Genomic DNA, 23,730 nt, shown 5'->3' with positions numbered 1-23,730 from the left:
CATATTTAACTGCTTTTAATTAAGCATTTTAGGCCAGAAACAAAATGATCACAAGAGGATGACAAGTTTTATACAATTTGAGAACAACCAAAGGAAAACTTTGAACAAGCAGGAACTGAAAATACACAAGAAAAAAAAAAACGATGCATGAATTTAAAAAGTTGCCACACTGAAAAGGTTTTGGTAAATGAAAAAAAAAAAGAAAATCCAATACGCTTCAGAGCATTGACATCAACGGATAGCAGATGAAACCACATCTCGACAACGGAAAAGAAACTATTTAAAATCTATACAATTTGAACACCACCATTTTATACAGAACATTGGACATACAGGTAGCCACTTTTTTAAACATCTGTAGTCTCTTCACTAGAATAGGCCACTGTGGTGATATAGAATATATACGTCACTAGATTTTGCAAATTCTGTCATTTTAAAACATACAAATGCGGTACAAAACTATGGCCAACCACTGGGGGGGGATGTGAACACTGAACACCTGACAAACTTCTCAAAACAACAACCAAAAAGGCTCACTGGTGAGAACTAGTACAGAAGACTTGCCCTTTGAACTAGCTAGGTAAACTCAGCAAAGTAAACTAATTCTGACGATTCAAGAAAATAAATACCATGATTTTGGTTAAAATACATACTTAAATCTATAGTCCCATTCAATTAACTTTCCTATGGAGTTATCTGTACTTAGAAAAGAAAAATCGGTTGAACAATGAGACCCCAGACAGTGAATCTCTAGATGTTCTCAGTTCACCCAGCTTTGCCGAGCACATATCCTGACACTAACAATTATGAGCATAAATTGAATCTTGCTTAATACGATACATTGTCTTTCATTATATAGTGAATATAGGTTCTGTACAATCTGGGATTTAAAAAAAGAAAAAAAAAGAAAAAAGGAACAGAAAGTGGAAGGTTCTCCTCACAATACTCAGCTGCATAGATTTTAAAATGGTCGGTTTCCGAGAGTGGCGGGGGGACAGGTGAGCTTTTACAATGCCAGGTTTTCTGAATCACAGCGACACACACACACGCACATGCCTCTCGCCTCGTCCCCATCCACTGCTCCTCCAGGAAGTGTCCGTTTCACAGTGTTCGCTACACCCACTCGTCCCGTTATGGCTATGTTAGAGGACCACGAGTAAGGCAGGGTTTGCTTGGGACGTCGGCTCCAGACGATTTTGAAAAGGAACAGCCAGAAGTAAACGGAAGAGGCATTCTGGGAGTGACGATTAGGCTTAGGTGCTCGTTATTAATCTTCCCCCTAGGAACAGACCACTAGTCCTTTTCAGTTCCGTTTTTTTTTCTCTCGTCTTCTTCCTTTTTCTTTTTTTTTTTCTTTTTTTTTTCTTTCTTTTTAAACACCCTCAATGTGAGAGATGGTCATCACCAGTCTTTAAAAATCAGAACACGGGGCTTCGATAAAGAGACACACGTACACGGACGCGAAAAACCACCCGTTAATGGTGCCAACGATGAGTAAAGCCAGCATATGGTAAAAGCAATACAGGATCTGCCACGGTTGACAAGTCATGCTTTCCTAACGTCAACGTGGGACATTTCTCCGAAGGAACCCTACGAGAAATCTACTGGAGCAAGCGCAGTTCTTGGCAAAGGATGAACTCGGGTTATGTCACTGTAAATAAGTTATTTGTACAACTTCAGTTGAGACCGCATCTGTAAAGCATAACAATACTCTGTATAAATGTGAATGGTTGCTTTGAACAGGCAGGCGCTTCCAATAATATTGTGTTGTCAGCCAACAACCCCCATGGCACACAACTCTAAATGTGTCGACACTAGTTGCAGGGACACAATTTGAACCTTATTTTGCTTAAATGCAATGAAACATACACAACCCTTTTCATGACCTGGTATATAGTATTTACAATACATTTCAATTTAATAAAACTCAGGCTCTTGCATATACGTTTTAAAACAATAGCAAACATGATTCACAGGTGAAGCAGTTTTTACATAACAGTGAGAGAAAAAAAAAAAAAAAAAAAACCTTTAGGCTCCACTAAACCCTTTCTTCCCTATAAAGAAAAAAAATTACAATAAAACATACACCTTAATTTGAGCTTTTTCTTTTCTTTTTTTTATATATATACACAAATATATAAGTCATGGGTCACTTATAAAATGCATTCTCTCAACAAAAGAAAGAAAGAAAGATGAACAGGGCTTTAGTTTATTAAAATTGGTAAACTTTTTTCCCCCTCCCCCAGGCCCTCTGCTCAGTAGAGGAAGGGCTGACTCTCCCACTTCGGGGAAAAAAACAAAACAAAACATAAAAAACAATGTAAAACCAAAACCAAAATGGAGCCATGGCTGATTAAGGCTTTTTCTCTTATTAAACGACAGGGTTCTCTCTCCACCCCAAATATTTACAGCAACATTACAATTAGTTTCTCTTCTGTTTAAGGACACAAAATGGCTTCCGTAAAAAAGGCAGTTAATTCAGTTAATTCCTGTTGCTCGCGCTCCCCGTTCATTTCTTGAGCAGCAGCCTGGCGAAGTCCGCATTGGAGAGGGGCTTAGTCTGTGCGTCCAATCCGGACCCTCCAGCGGCGGACGCCCCGCCCACCGAGCCCGCCGATTGGTTCTGCAGGGTGCCGTTCTCCGCCTTGGCGTCCAGGCCGGCCGGCCGGTGCAGAGAGCGGGGCAGCAGAGAGAGCTGGGTGCGCCCCTTCCCCCGCCTGACCGACAGCAAAACGCAAATCAGGACAGAAACGCCACTGCAGGAACCTCAGCCAGCAAATCCAGCCCCGCCTCTCTGTCCCAGTACATGACATTAATGACGAGAGCAAGGCAGCTCAACTCCACGTCCTGCAGTGTCTGCAGCGCTACTCAACCCCACGTCCTGCAGTGTCTGCAGTGCTACTCAACTCCACGTCCTGCAGTGTCTGCAGCGCTACTCAACCCCACGTCCAGCAGTGTCTGCAGCCCTACTCGACGTCCTGCAGTGTCTGCAGTGCTACTCCACGTCCTGCAGTGCTACTCAACCCCACGTCCTGCAGTGCTACTCAACCCCACGTCCTGCAGTGTCTGCAGCACTACTCAACCCCACGTCCAGCAGTGTCTGCAGCGCTACTCAACTCCACGTCCTGCAGTGCTACTCAACTCCACGTCCTGCAGTGCTACTCAACCCCACGTCCTGCAGTGCTACTCAACCCCACGTCCTGCAGTGCTACTCAACCCCACGTCCTGCAGTGCTACTCAACCCCACGTCCTGCAGTGTCTGCAGCACTACTCAACCCCACGTCCAGCAGTGTCTGCAGCGCTACTCAACTCCACGTCCTGCAGTGCTACTCAACTCCACGTCCTGCAGTGCTACTCAACCCCACGTCCTGCAGTGCTACTCAACCCCACGTCCTGCAGTGTCTGCAGCGCTACTCAACCCCACGTCCAGCAGTGTCTGCAGTGCTACTCAACTCCACGTCCTGCAGTGCTACTCAACTCCACGTCCTGCAGTGCTACTCAACTCCACGTCCTGCAGTGCTACTCAACCCCACGTCCTGCAGAGCTACTCAACCCCACGTCCTGCAGAGCTACTCAACCCCATGTCCTGCAGTGCCTGCAGCGCTACTCAACCCCACGTCCTGCAGTGTCTGCAGCACTACTCAACCCCACGTCCTGCAGTGTCTGCAGCACTACTCAACCCCACGTCCTGCAGTGTCTGCAGCACTACTCAACCCCACGTCCTGCAGTGTCTGCAGCACTACTCAACCCCACGTCCAGCAGTGTCTGCAGTGCTACTCAACTCCACGGCCTGCAGTGCTACTCAACCCCACGCCCTGTGGGACGCTACACCACCTGATTTGACTAATTAGCTTATTATCTGAACCAAGCAGGTAACATGATTAGTGAGATCAGGCGGTGCAGCGCAGTGAGAGTGAGTATCTGCAGACACTGCAGGACGTCGAGTAGGGCTGCAGACACTGCAGGACGTGGAGTAGGGCTGCAGACACTGCAGGACGTGGAGTAGGGCTGCAGGACGTGGAGTAGGGCTGCAGGACGTGGAGTAGGGCTGCAGACACTGCAGGACGTGGGGTTGAGTAGCGCTGCAGACACTGCAGGACGTGGGGTTGAGTAGCGCTGCAGACACTGCAGGACGTGGGGTTGAGTAGTGCTGCAGACACTGCAGGACGTGGAGTAGGGCTGCAGGACGTCGAGTAGGGCTGCAGACACTGCAGGACGTGGAGTAGGGCTGCAGGACGTGGGGTTGAGTAGCGCTGCAGACACTGCAGGACGTGGAGTAGGGCTGCAGACACTACAACCACAGCTGCACGACACTCATCTTTAGAAACTGGCAGAGCAAACCAACTACAGTGCTGCCATTTCATTCTATATTGCCGCAGTAATTACGTTTGCGCCTAAGCGTTTAAAGCGTGAGGTGAAGTCAAAGCGGTTCCAGAAAGAGCAATGGAAAACCGGTTTATGACACCCTATAGCTCTCTCAATAATGGATTTTAGGCAAATTATCTGAATGCAAAACACAGCTGAAGGGGATGGCAATGCAGCTTAAAGGGATATTTCACTGTGGTATAACAAGTAATTATGTGGAGCATACTGCATTCTATTTCCATGTAACGGTAATACTCACTTATCAATCCATTATACCCTCCATAATTAATTAGCGTTTTAAAACCTCATTTCTGCCAGGACTGGATAATGAATGGGAGTGAACTGGGATGTGGAACAACAGCGAGGAATTGCGATGCTGTTAGCGGTCAGCAGAGACAGCTGATGTTGCTAATGCTCACTCTCCGGGGTAAGCTCCGCAATATTACCCGTTTGACCAAACTCGGGCAGCCTGGAACCTAGTTGCTAAGGTCCATGACGGGGACCCAGAGGGTCGGTGGTTCTAATCCCGGTGTAGCCACAATAAGATCCGCACAGCCGTTGGGCCCCTGAGCAAGGCCCTTAACCCTGCATTGCTCCAGGGGAGGATTGTCTCCTGCTTAGTCTAATCAACTGTACGTCGCTCTGGATAAAAGCGTCTGCTAAATAAATTATCCATCCATCCATCCATCCATTATCTGAACCCGCTAATCCTGATCAGGGTCGCAGGGGGGCTGGAGCCTATCCCAGCATACATTGAGCGAAAGGCAGGAATACACCCTGGACAGGTCGCCAGTCTATCGCAGGGCACACACACCATTCACTCACACAGTCATACCTACGGGCAATTTAGACTCTCCAATCAGCCTAACATGCATGTCTTTGGACTGTGGGAGGAAACCGGAGTACCCGGAGGAAACCCACGCAAACACGGGGAGAACATGCAAACTCCGCACAGAGAGGCCCCGGCCGACCGGGAATCGAACCCAGGACCTCCTTGCTGTGAGGCGGCAGTGCTACCCACTGCACCATCCGTGCCGCCGGGTAAATAAATAATTATTCTTATTCTTATTATCATTAAAGTGAAACATCCCTCTCCGGTAGGCCCAGAGGAGACGGTACTCACGCTCCGTACAGCTGCCCAGGCAGGGCGGACCCCAGGGAGCGGGTGGGGGCGTCGGGCTTGTCGGACCTGCGGGGCGGGTTGCTGATGGCCACCGTCAGGGTGTGGTCCTGGACCACCGAGCCGTCCATCTTCAGCACGGCCAGGGAGGCCTGGGCCTCGTCCTCAAACTCCACGTAGGCCAGGCCCTGCGGACGACACGGCAGGGTCTCAGCCCAGCGGTCCTTACACCGCACCGTTCACTTACAGCACCTTCACGTGGTCCTCAATCGTCTACTAGCGGATTCCAGTAAAATGAAGAACTTAAAATTCTTTGTCCCCAATGGCATTTCTAATATAGAAGTCCTAAGCATTTTTTTATTAATTTTTTTTATCACCAACTATATACTACTACTGTATAGTGATCTATTATTGCAGAATACAAATTTAAAATGAATTAACTCAGAAAAGAAAACCCTTCTTCTCAAGGACAGTTACAAGGAAATAACCAACTGTTCTGTAGCCTGACGGGCATGTTTAAACGTCACGGTTAAACTGTTTATCAAAAGTTTGATAAAGAAATTGCGTCACAGGATACAAGCACATTTTTTTTGTCACCCAATATACACTCAGTGAGCACTTTAGATCTTCCCCATTCTGACATTTGGTCTGAAAAACAGCTGAACCTCTTGACCACGTCTGCATGCTTTCATGCATTTAGTTGTTGCCACACAACTGGCTGATTGGTGTACAGGTCAACCTAATAAAGAGTTTGTAAAAACCAAAAACCTGAACATACAAACTGAAAATCCAGTACCCTTTCAAAGGCTCAAGGACTCTCCCAACCTCGAATTTACATTCAAATCTAAAGCATATTCAGATTTTACAGGACTTGGGCCCCCCCCCCTCCCCCTGTTGGGACAGACTCGGGTTCCTGTGGAACCCGTCCCACGGGTGCTCTTATGCGGGGCAGCGTTTAGCCGCAGGAACAGGAACAGGCACGGTCAGGGTCTCGGCGCTAAAAGCGGAGAGCGGGCTGACCTTGGGCTTGCCCGAGCGGTTGGTGACCAGCCGGATGTCCTTCACCGTGCCGTGCTGTCGGCAGAGCTCCTCCAGCTGCTCCTTGCTGCAGGAGTACGGCAGGCCAGAGATGAAGATCTTGTGTTTCTCCAGCGATGTGCTATATTTGAAAACCTGCAGAGGGAAGAGAGGAAAATCAGAATTGGGGATGGGGGGGGTATTTTCACCCAAGATACAGACACAGACGGGCGGACACAGGCACACTTAGGCATTTCAGCCCGAACAACGTTCACCATTTACCAACAGCTTAAGTGTGCATGCTGCTTAGTTTTCCGACAAACTAGACTATCTAGCACCCTATCAAGAAACCCATCAAGAGTTTCTGCCACGAAAACAGTGTGAAAAAAATACTTAATATAATATCTGTGCGGAATTTACCTTTTGGCAATTTCCAGTCGTGCCGTCTCGTTCTACTAAAAAGAACTCGACCTGAATAAATCGCCTGTGCTTCGCTTCGTAAAATCCCACTGATGTTTTTAAGGGTGTATTGATCGTGAAAATGGAGGTCTCCATTCTCCAACCATACTCGGTCTTCTCTCTCAAAGTGAAAAGACCCCCCCCACCACCACCCCTCACTAGCTGCCTGGGTTGCTGCATTAGCTGGGGGTCTCATTGGCTCAGGAGTAAGAGCAGTCGTCTCACTGGCTCAGTAGGTAAGAGCAGTCGTCTCACTGGCTCAGTAGGTAAGAGCAGTCGTCTCACTGGCTCAGTAGGTAAGAGCAGTCGCCTCATTGGCTCAGTACGTAAGAGCAGTCGTCTCACTGGCTCAGTAGGTAAGAGCAGTCGTCTCATTGGCTCAGTAGGTAAGAGCAGTCGCCTCATTGGCTCAGTAGGTAAGAGCAGTCGCCTCATTGGCTCAGTACGTAAGAGCAGTCGCCTCATTGGCTCAGTACGTAAGAGCAGTCGCCTCACTGGCTCAGTAGGTAAGAGCAGTCGTCTCACTGGCTCAGTAGGTAAGAGCAGTCGTCTCACTGGCTCAGTAGGTAAGAGCAGTCGTCTCACTGGCTCAGTAGGTAAGAGCAGTCGTCTCACTGGCTCAGTAGGTAAGAGCAGTCGTCTCACTGGCTCAGTAGGTAAGAGCAGTCGTCTCACTGGCTCAGTAGGTAAGAGCAGTCGTCTCACTGGCTCAGTAGGTAAGAGCAGTCGTCTCACTGGCTCAGTAGGTAAGAGCAGTCGTCTCACTGGCTCAGTAGGTAAGAGCAGTCGTCTCACTGGCTCAGTAGGTAAGAGCAGTCGTCTCATTGGCTCAGTAGGTAAGAGCAGTCGTCTCATTGGCTCAGTAGGTAAGAGCAGTCGTCTCATTGGCTCAGTAGGTAAGAGCAGTCGTCTCACTGGCTCAGTAGGTAAGAGCAGTCGCCTCATTGGCTCAGTACGTAAGAGCAGTCGTCTCACTGGCTCAGGAGGTAAGAGCAGTCGTCTGGCAGTCGGAGGGTTGCCGGTTCGATGCCCCGTCTGGGCTGTGTCGAAGTGTCCCTGAGCAAGACACCTAACCCCCAAATGCTCCTGACGAGCTGGTTGGTGCCTTGCATGGCAGCCAACCGCCGTTGGGGGGTGTGTTGTGTGTGTGTGTGTGTGTGTGAGAATGGGTGAATGAGAAGCATCAATTGTACAGCGCTTTGGATGAAAGGCGCTATACAGATGCCAGTCATTTGCCTTTTACCAATTACCTTGAAATCCGGGTTCTTGTTTTTGTCCACGCAGGGGGACACGAACATGGGCCGGCTGTCCACCTCCTGCCGGTCCAGCCGGAGGGCCTGGGCGACGGCGCCCCGCTCCTGGAACTGCACGTAGCAGTATCCGCGGAAGGCGCCCTTGCTGCTGAAGACGGGCCGGACCTGCTCGACGGGCCCGCAGGCCAGGAAGAGCTCCCTCAGCCTCTTCTCGGGGTCCTCCATGGAGAAGGACAGGTTGCTGACGAAGACGCTGGTGCCGTCGTTGCGCGCGTCCGGCGCGGCTTCCGGGGCCTTCCGAGCGTCGCTCGCCGCCGGGCGGCCCTTCTTGGGCCCCGCCGCGTCCGCCTTCCTGGGGCCGGGGCCCTTCCGGCCGAACAGCCCGCTCTCCGTCTCCATCAGCTCCTCGGACCCGGTGAACCCGGGCTCCCCCTCCCCGCGGTGCCTCTTCGTGGGCTGCTCTGGAATGGCAGGGCAGAGAGGAGCCGTCAGGGAGGCCATTTTACCTCGCTACGTGAAGAAATACTGGACTTCCATTACGTTACACTGCACTACGTTTATCTGGCAGATGCTTTTAGCCGAAGCGGAGTACAATAAGTACATACGAACGTGGCTGGAACACCTAAAGAACACGGTCGTGGTCAGATGAGGTACAGTTATCATGAAGCATCAGCTATCCATAGCCATGAGTATCAAGGCTAGATCACACAGAAAATATAGATCATAACTAGAACTGAGGCATGATGCAAAGAGAGATACTATGTTAGGGCAACGGGAAAGTGCTAGAAGATCGAGATGCAAGCAATACGGCTTGCGTAGTGGTTAAGGTACATGACTGGGACACGCAAGGTCGGGGGTTCGATCCCCTGCGTAGCCACAATACGATCCACGCAGCCGTTGGGCCCTTGAGCAAGGCCCTTCACCCTGCATTGCTCCAGGGGAGGATTGTCTGCTGCTTAGTCTAATCAACTGTAAGTCGCTCTGGATAAGAGCGTCTGCCAAAGGCGTGAGGGTGAGACCCGTTCGGGGGGCAGCCCTGCTGAGGAGCAGTGTTAAGAGTTAGCCAACACTGACTCAACTTCCAGGCCCAAGAGTTTTCTTGCACTATTGCTGAACGTCATCTCGGGCAATAAGCTGTCAGGAGAATAAAAGCTCTTGACGTGCATCTCCATGACACAAAAATAAAAGCCATCGGGTTCTGGATGAGAAATCTGAACATCAAGCACCGCATCACCCAAGGACGTCTTCAGCACTGTGCTTTTTCGGGTCTTACATAAAAACGCTGTTGCCATGGGACTGTGATCCAAAAGCTTTGACACGTCTCCCTTTCAAAAACACAACATCTTTCTGAAAGCACATCACAAATTGAAAGGAGGAAAGTCACGATTCCTCCTCACCAGCACAAGCGAATTAAGAGTCAACCGCCTTGCCACCACCACCTTTGTCAGCGCTCAATTATTTAAACAAAGCTTTCAACTTCCAGACTGCCGAACACAGACTGCATTTTTAACTGAGCGGAGCCCCTTTCAAACATCACAGTCGGTGCCTTCTATTGAAGATGAATCAAAAGCTAAACATAACTGTCTGGCTTTGGACTAGACAAGCGAGAGACCAGGAATCGTACTTGTTTGGGGGGGGGAGAGAACAACCGAAAAGCACAATGCTCCTTTCAGCGACTTTGTTGAAGGGTATTAATTAAGGGAAGAAACACAAACTGATCTCCACAGAACGGCAGCAGACAGAAAACCTGAAGAACCTATTCAGGAGATCCGGGTTGATTCTGGGTTGAGGGAGGAGAAAAAAAAAAAAAAAAAGAAAAGAAAAAAAAACATTTCCAAAGATAAAAAGACAACGAGAACAAAACGCTACCAGCACAGACGCGACGGCAAACTGCTGAAACTAAACGAAAGACGATAAACTTTTACTTGGAGGAGGCAGCCACCACCGTGCAGCATCTGGAGAAGCAATGCGGGGGCTAAGCGCCTTGCTCAAGGGCTCCACAGCTGTGCAGATCTTATCGCGGCTACACCGGGGCATGAACCACAAACCTTCCGGGTCCCAGTCATGTACCTTAACCACTACACTAGAGGCTGCCCCAGATGCCCCAGATGCCCCAGGGCAGGAGCCTTACCGGAATCATCCCCCCACTCGTCCTCCTCGTCCTCCTCGTCCTCGGCCTTCCTCTTCTCCCCGGCCTTCCTCTGGCTCTTCTTCTGGGCCTTCTTGTCGGCCTTGGCCCTGCGCCGCTGCTCAGCCTTCTCCTCCTCCTGCCGGGCCTGCAGCGCCTCCTTCTCCGCCACCTGCAGGAGGGGAGGCGTTACTGCACGCTCCAGATACCCATTAACATTACAGACACGCTGCCCGTAATCTAAACTCTAATCCTTTTCCTGGGGCATGGAAAAAAAGCTTGAGTGTGAAAATATGCGCATTACAATTTGATTAATTGCATGTAATTTATACTTCAAAACATGTTTGTATGGTTATGAAGGGACTAAATTGAGGAGAAAAGTTCATTTTAATTTCAGCTCCTACGGTACAATGACAGTGGGAATTGAACCCACAACCCTTTGGGGTTACAAGCCCAGTTCCAAAAATGTTACACCGCCCCTGGGGAGAGACGGACTTACTTTAGCGCGCTGCTCGTTCACCCGGGCCAGTCTGGTCTCGGTCTTCTGCACGGCCGTGTCCCAGTCCGCCAAGGAGCCTGAGGGCACAGGGGCGGCCATTTTAAATTTCACAGCTCAATAATTTTTTTAGCTGACACCATCTGCAGCAAATTGACACAATATTCCACATACAAGACATTATACATTCAGCACAATATGTACAGAAGCAATTCAGGTCGTGTGCCTTCCTCAACGGCAAAATGGTATACAGATAAAATCAAACCTACAACTGTGGACACAGGCTGCATGAAAACCTCTTTACAATACTGAATATAGGCATAAGTATACCAGTTATTATGATGTTCCCATTTACATTTAGCAGGTGCGACTCGCAGCTAAGTGGGTCAAATGAGAAGTGTGGTGAAAATTCAAAAGTAGTCACAAAAATGTTGATAATAAAATGTATGCATTCCATGCAATCAAGATGGAAGTCACCTCTTCAAGCTGCACCTCTCCCTGCCCTCCCTACCTCCCTGTGAACCTTAATCGTTATCTTTCTGTGATTTACTTTGTGTATCAGGATGTTTAGTTTGGCTAGTTAAGCAATGTTTGGCTAGGTAAGCGGTTTGTTCATACATTTGCATGTTGCGGTATTACTATTGTTAAAAATTTTAACAAAATAAAAGAATAAAATTATGATCAAATAGGCCCTGGTCCTTATCTTTGCTGTGCAAATAGCAGTTGAAATTGTACTTCCCTCTCGGGTCTTTCAGCGCACTTATGCCTGGTTAGGGGTATGCACTTTGCTGTACGTCGCTCCGGATAAGAGCGTCTGCCAAACGCCATTAATGCGATGTAATGCAATGTTACGGAACCCAAAAAGAAAGGAGACCTACCCTCCACCCTCTCGAAGAGGAGCAGGACCTCGCAGACGTGCTCGGGGTAGTCTGCGGTGCATTGCACGGCCCGGTGCAGGGCCTTCCTGCAGTGTAGAGAGTCTCCGTACGACCTGCACGGGGGACGGGGGGGGGGATAAACCCATTACTGCCCGCACACTCATCAACCAATCAGCTGCTGAGGCAATAAACAGTAAAAGTTTACGAGGGGGGGTTGGCAGCTCTCCCCCGGCAACATAAAACGCCAGCACAACGGTACATTATCCATCTAATGATTAAACGGGAGACGTTCAGGCCTTCTACAGGATATGTACAGATGGGGGGAAATGAGTTTGGCCAAACGTGTGCAAACCGACCGTAAATCAGGGTTGACTTCAAAGCACTCCTGCGCAAAAAACCTAAGCCCTTTAACAACCTTGAAGTTTCCACATCGGAAAACCAAGCACTTGGGCTTCGGGGACGTATAGGGGAAAGATTTGAGGAGTTACAGGCAGGGGGGGTAGGTGGCGGTGGGAATGGGGGGGGGGGGGGGGGGGGGTTACCTCTCCAGGTTGTAGTACTCGAGCCACATGTTCGCATATTTGGCATTCCCTTTCATCATGATGCTATCCCACAATTCCCGGGCCTTCTGCATGTTCTTGCAGTGCAGCGCCTGATGAGAGAAGCAATTATGGGACACGCCAACCGTGACTACCAGGAGACCACAACCACCTGCGGCCGTGACGAACGACCTTGGCTTCAGGACCAGATGGAAGGCCAGAAAAAGGCTTCAGAAATTAATAAAAACCCCACGCTAGCTCCCTGATTATAGGAGGCAGTTCTACACAGAGAACAGCATTACAGTACTCATGATTTCTTATGAACCCTGTTAATATAGTAACATTGCAAAATGTGATTAATGAGTATTAATTTCAGAGTTATGAACATAGTACGAGTAAGCATGCGGGGAAATTTAGAAGGCCAATCAGTTTTATGTCCTCAACAAATCTCAGCCACATAAACCCGAAAACTGAAATTGGCATTCATTATACAAAGTTTTTTTTTGTAAATTGTTATTTATAACCTGTAATTATATATTTTTTATTATGGAAATTTAAGACAAGCTTCAGGTTAAGAAGATAAACAAATGTTTCATTTATGATTTAATGAAAATTCTTATTTATAATCCAGTTTTGCACTGGACCACTCCCGAATGCAGAGGGTACACAGGCTTACCTCCACCCTGGCCCAGATCTGCATTATTGTACACGAGGGGTCCCCACTTTCACTGAACCCTGCAAAGGAACAGACGCATCATCAGCCGTCGAAAGACACATTACTACAGACACATTACTACAGACACAGACACATTACTACAGACACATTACTACAGACACATTACTACAGACAGAGTCCGACAGACGCAGAGAGAGTCCGAGGCACTGGAAGCGCCTGGAGATTGTGTCAGAAGCACGCAGGGTGAAAGCAGTGACTCACTCTCCTCCACGTCCTGCTTCATGTAGTCGAGTGCCCGCGTGAAGGCCGTCCTCAGCTCCTCCAGCTCCCGGCTCGACTCTGCGGGGAATTCACAAGAAGCTCTTTCACACGTTCACTCGGTCTGCAATAACATCGCCTCCCTTTAGAGAGACATTCACTCGACTGTCTGCAATAACACACAGGCCTCCCCCCTTTAGAGAGACATTCACTCGACTGTCTGCAATAACACACAGGTTCCCCCCCCCCTTTAGAGAGACATTCACTGTCTGCAATAACACACAGGTCTCCCCCCTTTAGAGACACATTCACTGTCTGCAATAACACATCTCCTCCCTTTAGAGAGACATTCACTGTCTGCAATAACACACAGGTTCCCCCACCCTTTAGAGAGACATTCACTGTCTGCAATAACACACAGGTCTCCCCCCTTTAGAGACACATTCACTGTCTGCAATAACACATCTCCTCCCTTTAGAGACACATTCACTGTCTGCAATAACACACAGGTCTCCCCCCTTTAGAGAGACATTCACTGTCTGCAATAACACACCTCCCCCCTTTAGAGACATTCACTGTCTGCAATAACACACAGGTCTCCCCCCTTTAGAGACACATTCACTACTGTCTGCAATAACACACCTCCTCCCTTTAGAGAGACATTCACTACTGTCTGCAATAACATCGCCTCCCTTTAGAGACATTCACTCGACTGTCTGCAATAACACACCTCCCCCCTTTAGAGAGACATTCACTGTCTGCAATAACACACCTCCCCCCTTTAGAGAGACATTCACTGTCTGCAATAACACACCTCCCCCCTTTAGAGAGACATTCACTGTCTGCAATAATACACCTCCTCCCTTTAGAGAGACATTCACTCTACTGTCTGCAATAACACACCTCCCCCCTTTAGAGAGACATTCACTCTACTGTCTGCAATAACACACCTCCCCCCTTTAGAGAGACATTCACTGTCCGCAATAACACACCTCCTCCCTTTAGAGAGACATTCACTGTCTGCAATAACACACCTCCTCCCTTTAGAGAGACATTCACTGTCTGCAATAACACACCTCCTCCCTTTAGAGACACATTCACTACTGTCTGCAATAACATCGCCTCCCTTTAGAGAGACATTCACTGTCTGCAATAACATCGCCTCCCTTTAGAGACACATTCACTACTGTCTGCAATAACACATCTCCTCCCTTTAGAGACACATTCACTACCGTCTGCAATAACACACCTCCTCCCTTTAGTGAAAATCTTAGGGCGCTTTCGCGCTCCCTCTACACTCCGCAACGGCTCATGGTCCGTTCCCGTCTCTTCGCGTGCAGGGACGATAGCGATAAAACCCTGGCCGGGCGTGCTGCGGACCGATGCGACATCAGCAGCACCGGAGCCCGGCCCTCCAGTCCCCGGCTCGTTCCCAACACTCATCGACAGATGGGCCCGGACAGCCGCGTGCCCATAAATACAAAATGGCCGCTTCCGACATGAAACCAAAGCAATAAAAACAATTTCAGAAATGATGCAATAAAAATAAATCATGACCGTGAGTGCGGTTTCGGCCAAGGCCTTACGTACAGACCCCTCCCCCCCGCATACATTCACACGCACTACAGTTCATACAATTAGACGGCCATTCCCGATGGGCACAGAATAAATCACTCCCGTAGGCATTGATTTAGCGTCACCGATACCGGCACCATTAAAGCACACCTAGTTAGACGCCCAAAGAACCAAGTAACACTGCGATGCCACAGACTCTGCATTTCAAAATATTACAGCCACTGCTTTCCATGGTTCATGCAAACAACTTCATTAAAAAATTAACCACTTTAATTTTGTCATTTAGATTACTCCTGGAGAGGACAGTGAGGATCACTAAACCGTATGTACATCTGAGATACGGGGGATATTATTGGATATAACTGGCCATTAAACCGTTGTTTTTTGTTTTAACATGGCTTACGACAGACCATGTTGGAGGAATGACTTGAAACTCAAAGTACTTTACTGGTAAAGGGTTGTCATGGAGGCATCCAGGTAAGATACAGGTGTACAGGCAGAAGGCCTCACCTTTGCTGAAATCCACGCGCCGCCGCAGGTAATCCAGGTAAGCCTGCCAAATGTCCACGTAGTCCGTGGCCTGGATGAATCCAGCGTTCAGGGCCTTCTCAAAGATTTCTGGGAAAAGAACAACAATTTCAACAACAGAGTCCAGGCGACACCATCTTGAGCCTCAATTAACCACCGCACTTGCCTCCATCCATCCATCCATCCATTATCTGAACCCGCTTATCCTGATCAGGGTCGCAGGGGGGCTGGAGCCTATCCCAGCATACATTGGGCGAAAGGCAGGAATACACCCTGGACAGGTCGCCAGTCCATCGCAGGGCGCACACACCATTCACTCACACACTCATACCTACGGGCAATTTAGACTCTCCAATCAGCCTAACGTGCATGTCTTTGGACTGTGGGAGGAAACCGGAGTACCCGGAGGAAACCCACGCAGACACGGGGAGAACATGCAAACTCCGCACAGAGAGGCCCCGGCCGACGGGGATTCGAACCCAGGACCTCCTTGCTGTGAGGCGGCAGTGCTACCCACTGCACCATCCGTGCCGCACTTGCCTCCACATGGAAAAATGACGACTCATCTTTTTCAGCTCAAAGAATACATCACTTTTAACACTCTTTAGATTACATGAATGGCATTTGGCAGACGCTCTCATCCAGAGCAAGGTACAGTTGATGAGACTAAGCAGGAGACAATCCTCCCCTGGAGCAATGCAGGTTTAAGGGCCTTGGCTCAAGGGCCCAACGGCTGTGCGGATCTTATTGTGGCTACACCGGGGATTGAACCACCGACCTTGCGTGTCCCAGTCATGTACCTTAACCACTACGCTACAGGCCGCCCTTACGAAGGTCTACACTCTTTACTAAGGTCTGGCACAAATAAGGAATAGCAGTTCAACAGCCCCTTCTCTTGGCCGAGGTAGACTGGATCACCCAAGTGAGAAATGATTACATCTCACACCCATACATCAATCTACGTGGGCCATGAACGCATTTTGGATGCAGCAGTGATTGGACTTTAGAAATCAACAACCACCACGTTCCTCCATTCCCATTAGTACACACTGTGTTAGTAAAGCATCACACTGAGCCAATGTTTCAGTCATACCCCCAGGCTACCTCCTTCTGCCTCCACACCATTATCTGCAGTTTAATTTGCAGCAATACACAGTCTCTCTAGTGGTTCTGGAATGACCACCAAAAAGAGGAAAAGAGGAGACAAACCTGCAACTTAACGCATATTTGACAAAAATAAAAAATAAACGTCTGCACGACTGCAGCAGGATCGAGGCCAGGTTTATGAATCCACTGAACAGCTACACAAATAGACAAGCCGTTTAACTTTGGGTGGGTGGACGCATTTTAGCCCTTTAGGAAAATTGGCCATTTAATACAAAACATTGCTTTCATTATGCAGAGGCTTTTATGCAAATCGACTAATTGGACCGAACAGGTTCGCAAAAGCAGTGACTGCAAAAAATAGCTCTGACAGAATTGTGGTAAAAGTGCTTGAATTGATTATACTTCCAGTTTAGGAATATGCAAACGATCTTCATGTATCATCATGAAGTTGAGGAAAGCCAAAACAAAAAACAATGCCGCAAAGCACTTAATCCCAAAATAATTTATATAAAAAAAAAAAAAACATTGCATTAACAAATACCAAACATTAAGTAATAGAAATAAAATAAAGAAACGGAGCAATACCGGCCCTACACAATGACCACAGTAGACAACACGGGCTGAAAGCAATGCCATTCTGGTCGCCACTTCCCAGCCACAACTTTGCCTGCGCACACTCACCATATGACACCAGTGCGGGAAACACAGGGCGCCATTTTGGCTCCCAGTGCCCAGCCACAACTCTGCCCCCATACATGCAATTTGACACCAGTACACGAACACAAGACGTCATTTTGGCTCCCACTTCCCAGCCGGGCATACGCTACCTGACACGGTCTGGTGCTCGGCCCCGTGCCTCTCCAGGGCCAGAATGTAATTCTTCCACAGACCCATCGTCCAGGGGCAGTTTCTGACCGCACGGTCGTGAGAAGACAGGACCAGGTCCCGGATCTTCAGCTGACGGTCCTGATACAGAGAGAGAGAGAGAGAACCTGGTAAGGTACAGAACAGCAAGCGCTCCCAACACACTTAACGTGGTTAGAAATCCTTCAGAGGCTCAGCCCACCCTAGACAGGGTTCTGTCCACACAAGCCAATAGAACAAGAGACAGAAGACTTTCGCTGCAACAGAGCATTGGCCAAAGTAGCGCCAAAATATAGAAGAGCACTTATGAGTATAAATTAGCTTTGGTTCATTTCATTGTTTAAGATGAAAATGAGAGAAGAAATAATTTCACTGTTGCTGTAAAAGCCAAATTGGGAGTTACTGCATGTGCATTTTCGTACTTTAGACCACAAAACCTGCATGTCATCATAAAGCAGGTAGGTCATCCCAAAATCCTGTGAATATCCAAAATATCCTTCTTCAAACAAAATTGGTCTGAGCCAATCAAACAGGCCTAAAACATACAACTGAAATATTTAGAAAGAAAGTGTCCCGATCCTTTCAGAGTGACTAGTTCCCATGATACCGATGATCCATCCACACACATTCTGTATTTACCCCATTTTTAAAATCATCCAACTAAATCAAGTAGACATGCAATTTATTTTCGCAACTCAGTGAATATACGCTTTATTTGGAACACCAGTATTGCTCAATGGCAAGCAGTGCTCAGCTCACTTCAGTCCAATCACACTTTTATGAACCATGGCCTGTATTGTAGACTCCGCTGAATTGTGCTGGAGCAAAAGCTTGGGGAAAACGCACAGGCCCTCGGGTTCCGCTGGGACTCCAGATCCAATCTCAGCAGATGTACCGGCAGTCCGGCCAAGCTCAAAAACGAACGCCAGGCCCATTCAGGTGGAGTTAATTATTCAGACCCACGAAGGCAACAATTACAGCAGCAATCCTCTGCCGTCAGATGCCGGGATTACAGTTTTAATTGTGGCTCCGGTCCAACTCAATTAGAAAGGTTTTTCCGCAGAATTTGGCCAACGCAGAGCCTTGGATGCATCCTCCAAGGCCACAATGCGGTCACTTCCCACCAACCCCCCACTCCTGCTTCCACTGGTCAAAACCGAAATCTCATTACCTGACAATTAAAACTATTTAAAAAGCCATGAATAAATAACGTGAAGTGAAAGGCAAAAAGTATGTTCCCCCCCCCCCCCCCCCCCCCCCCCCGCACCCTCATTGTTAAGGACCCTGAGGGCAGCGGTGCGGGGGGGGGGGGGGGCAGGTTCTCACCAGGTACTTGGTGTATTTGGCCCACATGTCCGGCACGAGGCAGTTCTCGGCGAGGGCTCGCTCGAAGATGATCTGGATGCGGGCGGGGTCCCCTTCCTGCTGCTCGTAGTCGATGTAGGCCTGGTACTCCGCCAGTTTGGGAGGCTCGGCCACCAGCTACGACACAACCAGGAGGAGCTCGATTCAGGACACTCGAGACGTATTTAGAGGGCATGAGAAAACACTTATAAAAGGGGACGGTGCTTGGACGCAGTCTAATGTGGTTACGCGAAAGCAGATTCCCATTATGAAATGTTTGTCGGTGTATTTGCACATTAATATTACGTACTTATGTGCACCATTAAACAGAGACGGGCGGACAGTTTGTATTTACTTGTACAATCGGAGTGCACCAATGTGCCATTTACTTCAAATCGTTTTATACACAAAAAGGTGTGAATGAAAAATCCTAAATAAATTAATCCATAGTGTACGGAGAGACTGTAGCAACTATCCAAATGACAGCATTTTGCTCATATTTCAACAATACAGTAACAATTATTTTGAAAAAATGTATCGTTTGATATCATAAATATGAGTAAATATAAAATATTTTACTATAGTTCTGCAGCTACTAGCTTTTGCATATTACAGTCTAACACACTGGTTTTCAAGAGCTCTGTAACAATGTGTACTGTGGCCCTGAGGCAGTGTAGAAAGGTGCTGTGTGGCCATATTTAAAGTCTAAACATTAAGCAGCTCAACCGGATGGCCAAATAGACCGGCCCAGGCAGGGGAAATTCAGGACACGAAAGCTAAACAGCTGCCTCAAAAAAAAAAAAAAAAAAACGGCATTTGCTGACGCCATCTCCCTGCGGCCCTGTTAACCAGTTCCCAGCGCAGGCGTCTGAAGAGATTAGACGCGGCGGTACCCACCAGAGCCTCCTCGAACGGCTTGCTCGCCTCCATGTGCTGAGAGGCCTTCTTGTACTGCGCCAGGACCGTCTCCGGCATGTCTTTATCCGACCACTCCTCGTACTCCGCGTACGTAGCGTCCATATCTGCGGGGGACACGCGACGTCAACGACAACACTATTCAACCCCCGCCGCTGTTCTCCCACCAGGTCCCATCCGCCTCCGGTCTTTCAGTTCGGTCTGCAAAACCCAAGCAGGGCGCCGATCCGCGAGAGGGGCCAACGTGGACTTTGGACGCGGTGAAGCGATCTGATCTGACCTTCAGGGCCCCATAACGCAAGGTATGCCCCTGTTCTAATACTTTGAGGGCCCCTGTCAGTCAGGGCCCCTAGGCATCATCCCCACCCGCCCCCCTTGTGGTACCTCAGGGGGTAGCACTGAAGGATTAGGGGGGAAAGACTCCAGACGGAGGAGGCAGGTTTGGCAGGCTCGGCTGGGCCTCAGGTGGACGCTAAGCCGGCACGCCACACGCGCATGCAGGGCCCGCCCATCTGCCTCCGTCCCGGGCCACGGACGGACCGGGCCAGGGACCTCATCTCCAGCCTGTCCAGAGAGCGCCGCCAAACCGCACGCTGCCCGAAACAGGCTCCGGCTTGCCAGCTAACAAGCCGAGAGCAAGGGGAGAGAAAAAGCAATCTCTCAACACAACGACCAGGCCTGCTGCCCCCTCTCTGTTTGGGCTTCTCTCCCACAGACAGGAAAAGGAAAAAGCTTTTCACAGGACCGTTCCCTGAGGTGTGCCGGCCAGAGGAGGGAATGCAATGTTACAGCTCCCCGAGAGGCCCAGAGAGACACACACAGACAGGAGAGAGAGACAGAGAGAGAGCTAGAGAGAGAGCTAGAGAGAGAGCTAGAGAGAGAGCTAGAGAGAGAGCTAGAGAGAGAGCTAGAGAGAGAGCTAGAGAGAGAGCTAGAGAGAGAGAGAGCTAGAGAGAGAGAGAGCTAGAGAGAGAGAGAGAAGCAGACATGCACATGCGCGCGCACGCACGCGTACACAGACAGTAGTGCACACACACACACACACACACACACACGTGACACACACACACACAGACGTGACACGCACACACACAGACGTGACACGCACGCACGCACGCACGCACGCACGCACGCACGCACGCACGCACGCACGCACGCACGCACGCACGCACGCACGCACGCACGCACGCACGCACGCACGCACGCACGCACGCACGCACGCACGCACGCACGCACGCACGCACGCACGCACACACACACACACAATGAAGCCGGCCCCCTCACCCATGAGCGGGATGGCCAGCTGGCGGCGGAACAGCGTGTGGATGCGCCCGAGCTGAGTGTTCAGCAGCTCCTGCTGCTCGCGGGCGGCCACGCTTCCTGGAGGGGGCTGTGGAGAGAGCAGAGAGTGACTGCCAGTTCTCACAAGCGCACAGCAGCCAAGAACCAGGGGAAAAAATGGCAGAATCAGCAACAGCTGCGATCTGATATTCTAGAGGCCCCAGGTGTGCACTCAAGAGCACAGATTTTGTGCTACAGGCCCTTCAGATTCACTGCTAACGCACCAGTGCTGCCCCAATTCCGACGGCCCGCCACCCGACAGCGGGATACACATCCTGCACCACATTTCTAAATGCTTCACAGAAACAAGACATATTCAGGTCGTTTCCCCAAACGGGTCATGTAAGCAACAGCCAATATTTCTCTCAAAGCCAAATCAGTACGCAATTATTTTTCGTTCTTACTGAAGTAAATAAAATGTCTAGCAAAACATACTAGATAATAATAATAATAATAATTTTGTATTTAGCTGATGCTTTCTATCCAAAGCGACTTACAGTTGATTAAACTAAGCAGGGGACAATCCCCCCCCCCTGGAGCAATGCAGGGACAGCCTTATCCACGATCACAGGCCGCCCACGTGCAGAATTTCCCCCGGCTCTTCGCTGAGGAAGGCACAGCGACGCGCTGCCCCCGACTCCCTCACCTGCATGGTGCTCATGATGGCGTTCTCAAACTCCCGGAAGGCCTCCCACACGGCCGCCCCTTTGGTCATGTGCAGTCCGACCGCGGTCAGGGCCCGCTCGAAGATCGCCCGCACCCTCTCGATGCCCCCGGGGGCGCCCATGCCCCCGATGGAGTACTGGGCATACTCCAGCCAGATTTCGGGGCCTGTGTCCAGGTAACAGTCACAGAAGATTAGCATATCATATCACTGCAATTTATTTCTTTATTTTTGTTTTGTTTTGTTTTGTTTAAGTGAAAAAAGAAACAGAAGGGCTATGCTCACATATATAATCTTTCACGGCCTTTTCGAAGAGCTCGTTCACTTTGTCTCGGTTGGGCTCCTCCTCGGTCATGCGGATTTCGTCTTTCAGCCAGTCCAGCCAAATCTCTGCAGAGGAGAACAAGGTCGGCTTTCTGCACATTCCACACAATTGCCAAGGACATCATCCGTGCCCACTCTCTTGACAGCCATACAGGGGATCGTCAAAAATGACACTCCCTCCCCCCCCCGATTTCCATAATAAAACACACCTCAAAAGGTAGTGAAGGCTTACTGTACGCTACAATATCCATCACATAACCATTGCCTGCATTTTGTTTATTGCTGCCCAAGCGTTAAGTTGAACCTATATGCGAAGCGCTATGCAGACGCTAACCTTCTGTGAGTGGAAAGAGCTCGCTCATCTTCTGTCTGGCCCTGCGCAGCCGGAGCAGTTCGCCTTCCTGTCGCAGCAGCTTGATAAGATCCACATGGCAGTTGTAGTCGAAAGCATTGATGGACAGCTGTAAATCAGAGAGCACAGAGGCGCACGATCTCAACGACCTGTGGAGGGTTTTATGTCTACGACACAAGTTAACAGTTGCGTGGGGTTTTAAAAAATATATATATAAATAAGACAATTAACCAATTACACTACATGGCTAGTTAGATAACATTAGTGCAGCATACGAGTTGAATTCTGCGTTCTTGGGCTGATCAGAGAGCTAACCCGCGTATTAAAATGAAAACTAATTCAGCCATCTAGCTAGCGAATATGATCAGCGATAGTTAGCTAGCTCGTTAGCCTAGCTGACAGTAATGAAATCACGCCCACGCCATTCGTTCGGTAACGTTAACGTGCCGAATTTGCCTGTGCACCATCATCACGATCACTCAATCCCGCCGAACACACACGCGCCTGGAGATTGAACAGCGCTCTGCTAGCGTTAGCGAGCAAGCCAAGTAACTGAAAACTTCTTTAGAAGTCGTGCAAGCATGTACACCCACTACTAAACTAATACAAATCAACATTAGTGACGCTTTAGTTCAACGACCAACTGGTCCGCATGCAAGGCGTTGGTTGAGGCTAAGTGGCTAGCTAGCTAATTAGATAGCAATATAGCGCATAGCTAACTAGCCATTTAATTTAAATCCCAGTTTAGCGAGAGCGGAGCAAATACTTACTTGCAATAAATTACGAGACCCTAACTAACAAGGTACTGTAAAAATCGCAAACATAATTTCAACAGAAATACACACACATCCAAGCGTAAAATAGATAATCGCTGCTTCACCGATAACAATTAGTGGAGAGTTTAATTCGCTAAGCACCCGATGATGGGCTAGCAGCTAGCGAGTTGCACACATCGCACCTCATTCATTCATTACTCATACCTGCTCTTCCAAACGTTGGATTTCGGCTTCATTCTCTTTTTCATCATCAGACGAATCGTCGTCTTCCTCATCAGAATCCTCGACCCCCATTCCCTCTTCCTCGTCAGATTCCATTTCTCTTTCGACCCCGGTTGCTGCCGCCTCCTCCTCCATCTCTTGCAACTGCGTCTCCTCTTCGTTCCCCTTTGCCGCCATGTTGGGACTCGATCTGCCTGGTAACAGTGAAGGGTTGTTCAAAGAGGAAGCCTGATTTCAAAGACTTTGCAGGAAAATAAGCAATATAAAAATGGACGAAAATGCATATTGCATATACTTCTAAACTTTAACGGTACTAAATGTGTATATATTGAACGGCTATAATTCGTTTTCTTTTAAAGGGCTTCAAATGATCTTTCAGGCGTTTTTAAAGCCATTGATACGCAACAGAGCTTGTAAAATACCACGTGGTAACAAGACCATCCCACTTGACGCCATGTTTGTAAGGTGCTGAGCGTGCCAAGTACAGTACCCTACTATTAAAAGTGCTTGTTATTGAAAAAAGCGCGCA

At 48.9% G+C, this 23,730-nt stretch overlaps 1 protein-coding gene across 1 annotated transcript; it reads right to left on the bottom strand.

The window, feature by feature from the left end:
• On the bottom strand, positions 1 to 23,579 carry sart3 (spliceosome associated factor 3, U4/U6 recycling protein). Its single transcript, XM_061260108.1, has 19 exons — positions 23,184 to 23,579; positions 22,186 to 22,312; positions 21,813 to 21,917; positions 21,510 to 21,694; positions 20,807 to 20,912; positions 19,505 to 19,629; positions 18,590 to 18,745; positions 17,227 to 17,365; positions 15,275 to 15,382; positions 13,193 to 13,270; positions 12,932 to 12,990; positions 12,259 to 12,368; positions 11,717 to 11,829; positions 10,842 to 10,918; positions 10,346 to 10,514; positions 8,212 to 8,675; positions 6,506 to 6,658; positions 5,489 to 5,673; positions 1 to 2,717 (listed from the first exon to the last, which is right to left on the bottom strand). Exons 1-19 carry the CDS (start codon positions 23,376 to 23,378, stop codon positions 2,510 to 2,512), a joined length of 2,862 nt encoding a protein of 953 aa, XP_061116092.1. The 5' UTR covers positions 23,379 to 23,579; the 3' UTR covers positions 1 to 2,509.
• Positions 23,580 to 23,730: the final 151 nt, after the last annotated feature.

This window comes from Conger conger, chromosome 11 (assembly GCF_963514075.1).
Source record: "Conger conger chromosome 11, fConCon1.1, whole genome shotgun sequence".
Taxonomy (NCBI): Eukaryota; Metazoa; Chordata; class Actinopteri; order Anguilliformes; family Congridae; genus Conger; species Conger conger.
This window is presented reverse-complemented; position numbering and strand designations above follow the sequence as displayed.

Coding starts and splice junctions, on each gene's coding strand:
- sart3 (XM_061260108.1), bottom strand. CDS start 23,378: ATGGCGGCAAAGGGGAACGAAGAGGAGACGCAGTTGCAAGAGATGGAG. Junction 13,271..15,274: donor GCGCGTGGATTTCAGCAAAG/GTGAGGCCTTCT, acceptor AATTCCCCGCAG/AGTCGAGCCGGGAGCTGGAG. Junction 10,919..11,716: donor CCTCTTCGAGAGGGTGGAGG/GTAGGTCTCCTT, acceptor CTGTGCCCTCAG/GCTCCTTGGCGGACTGGGAC.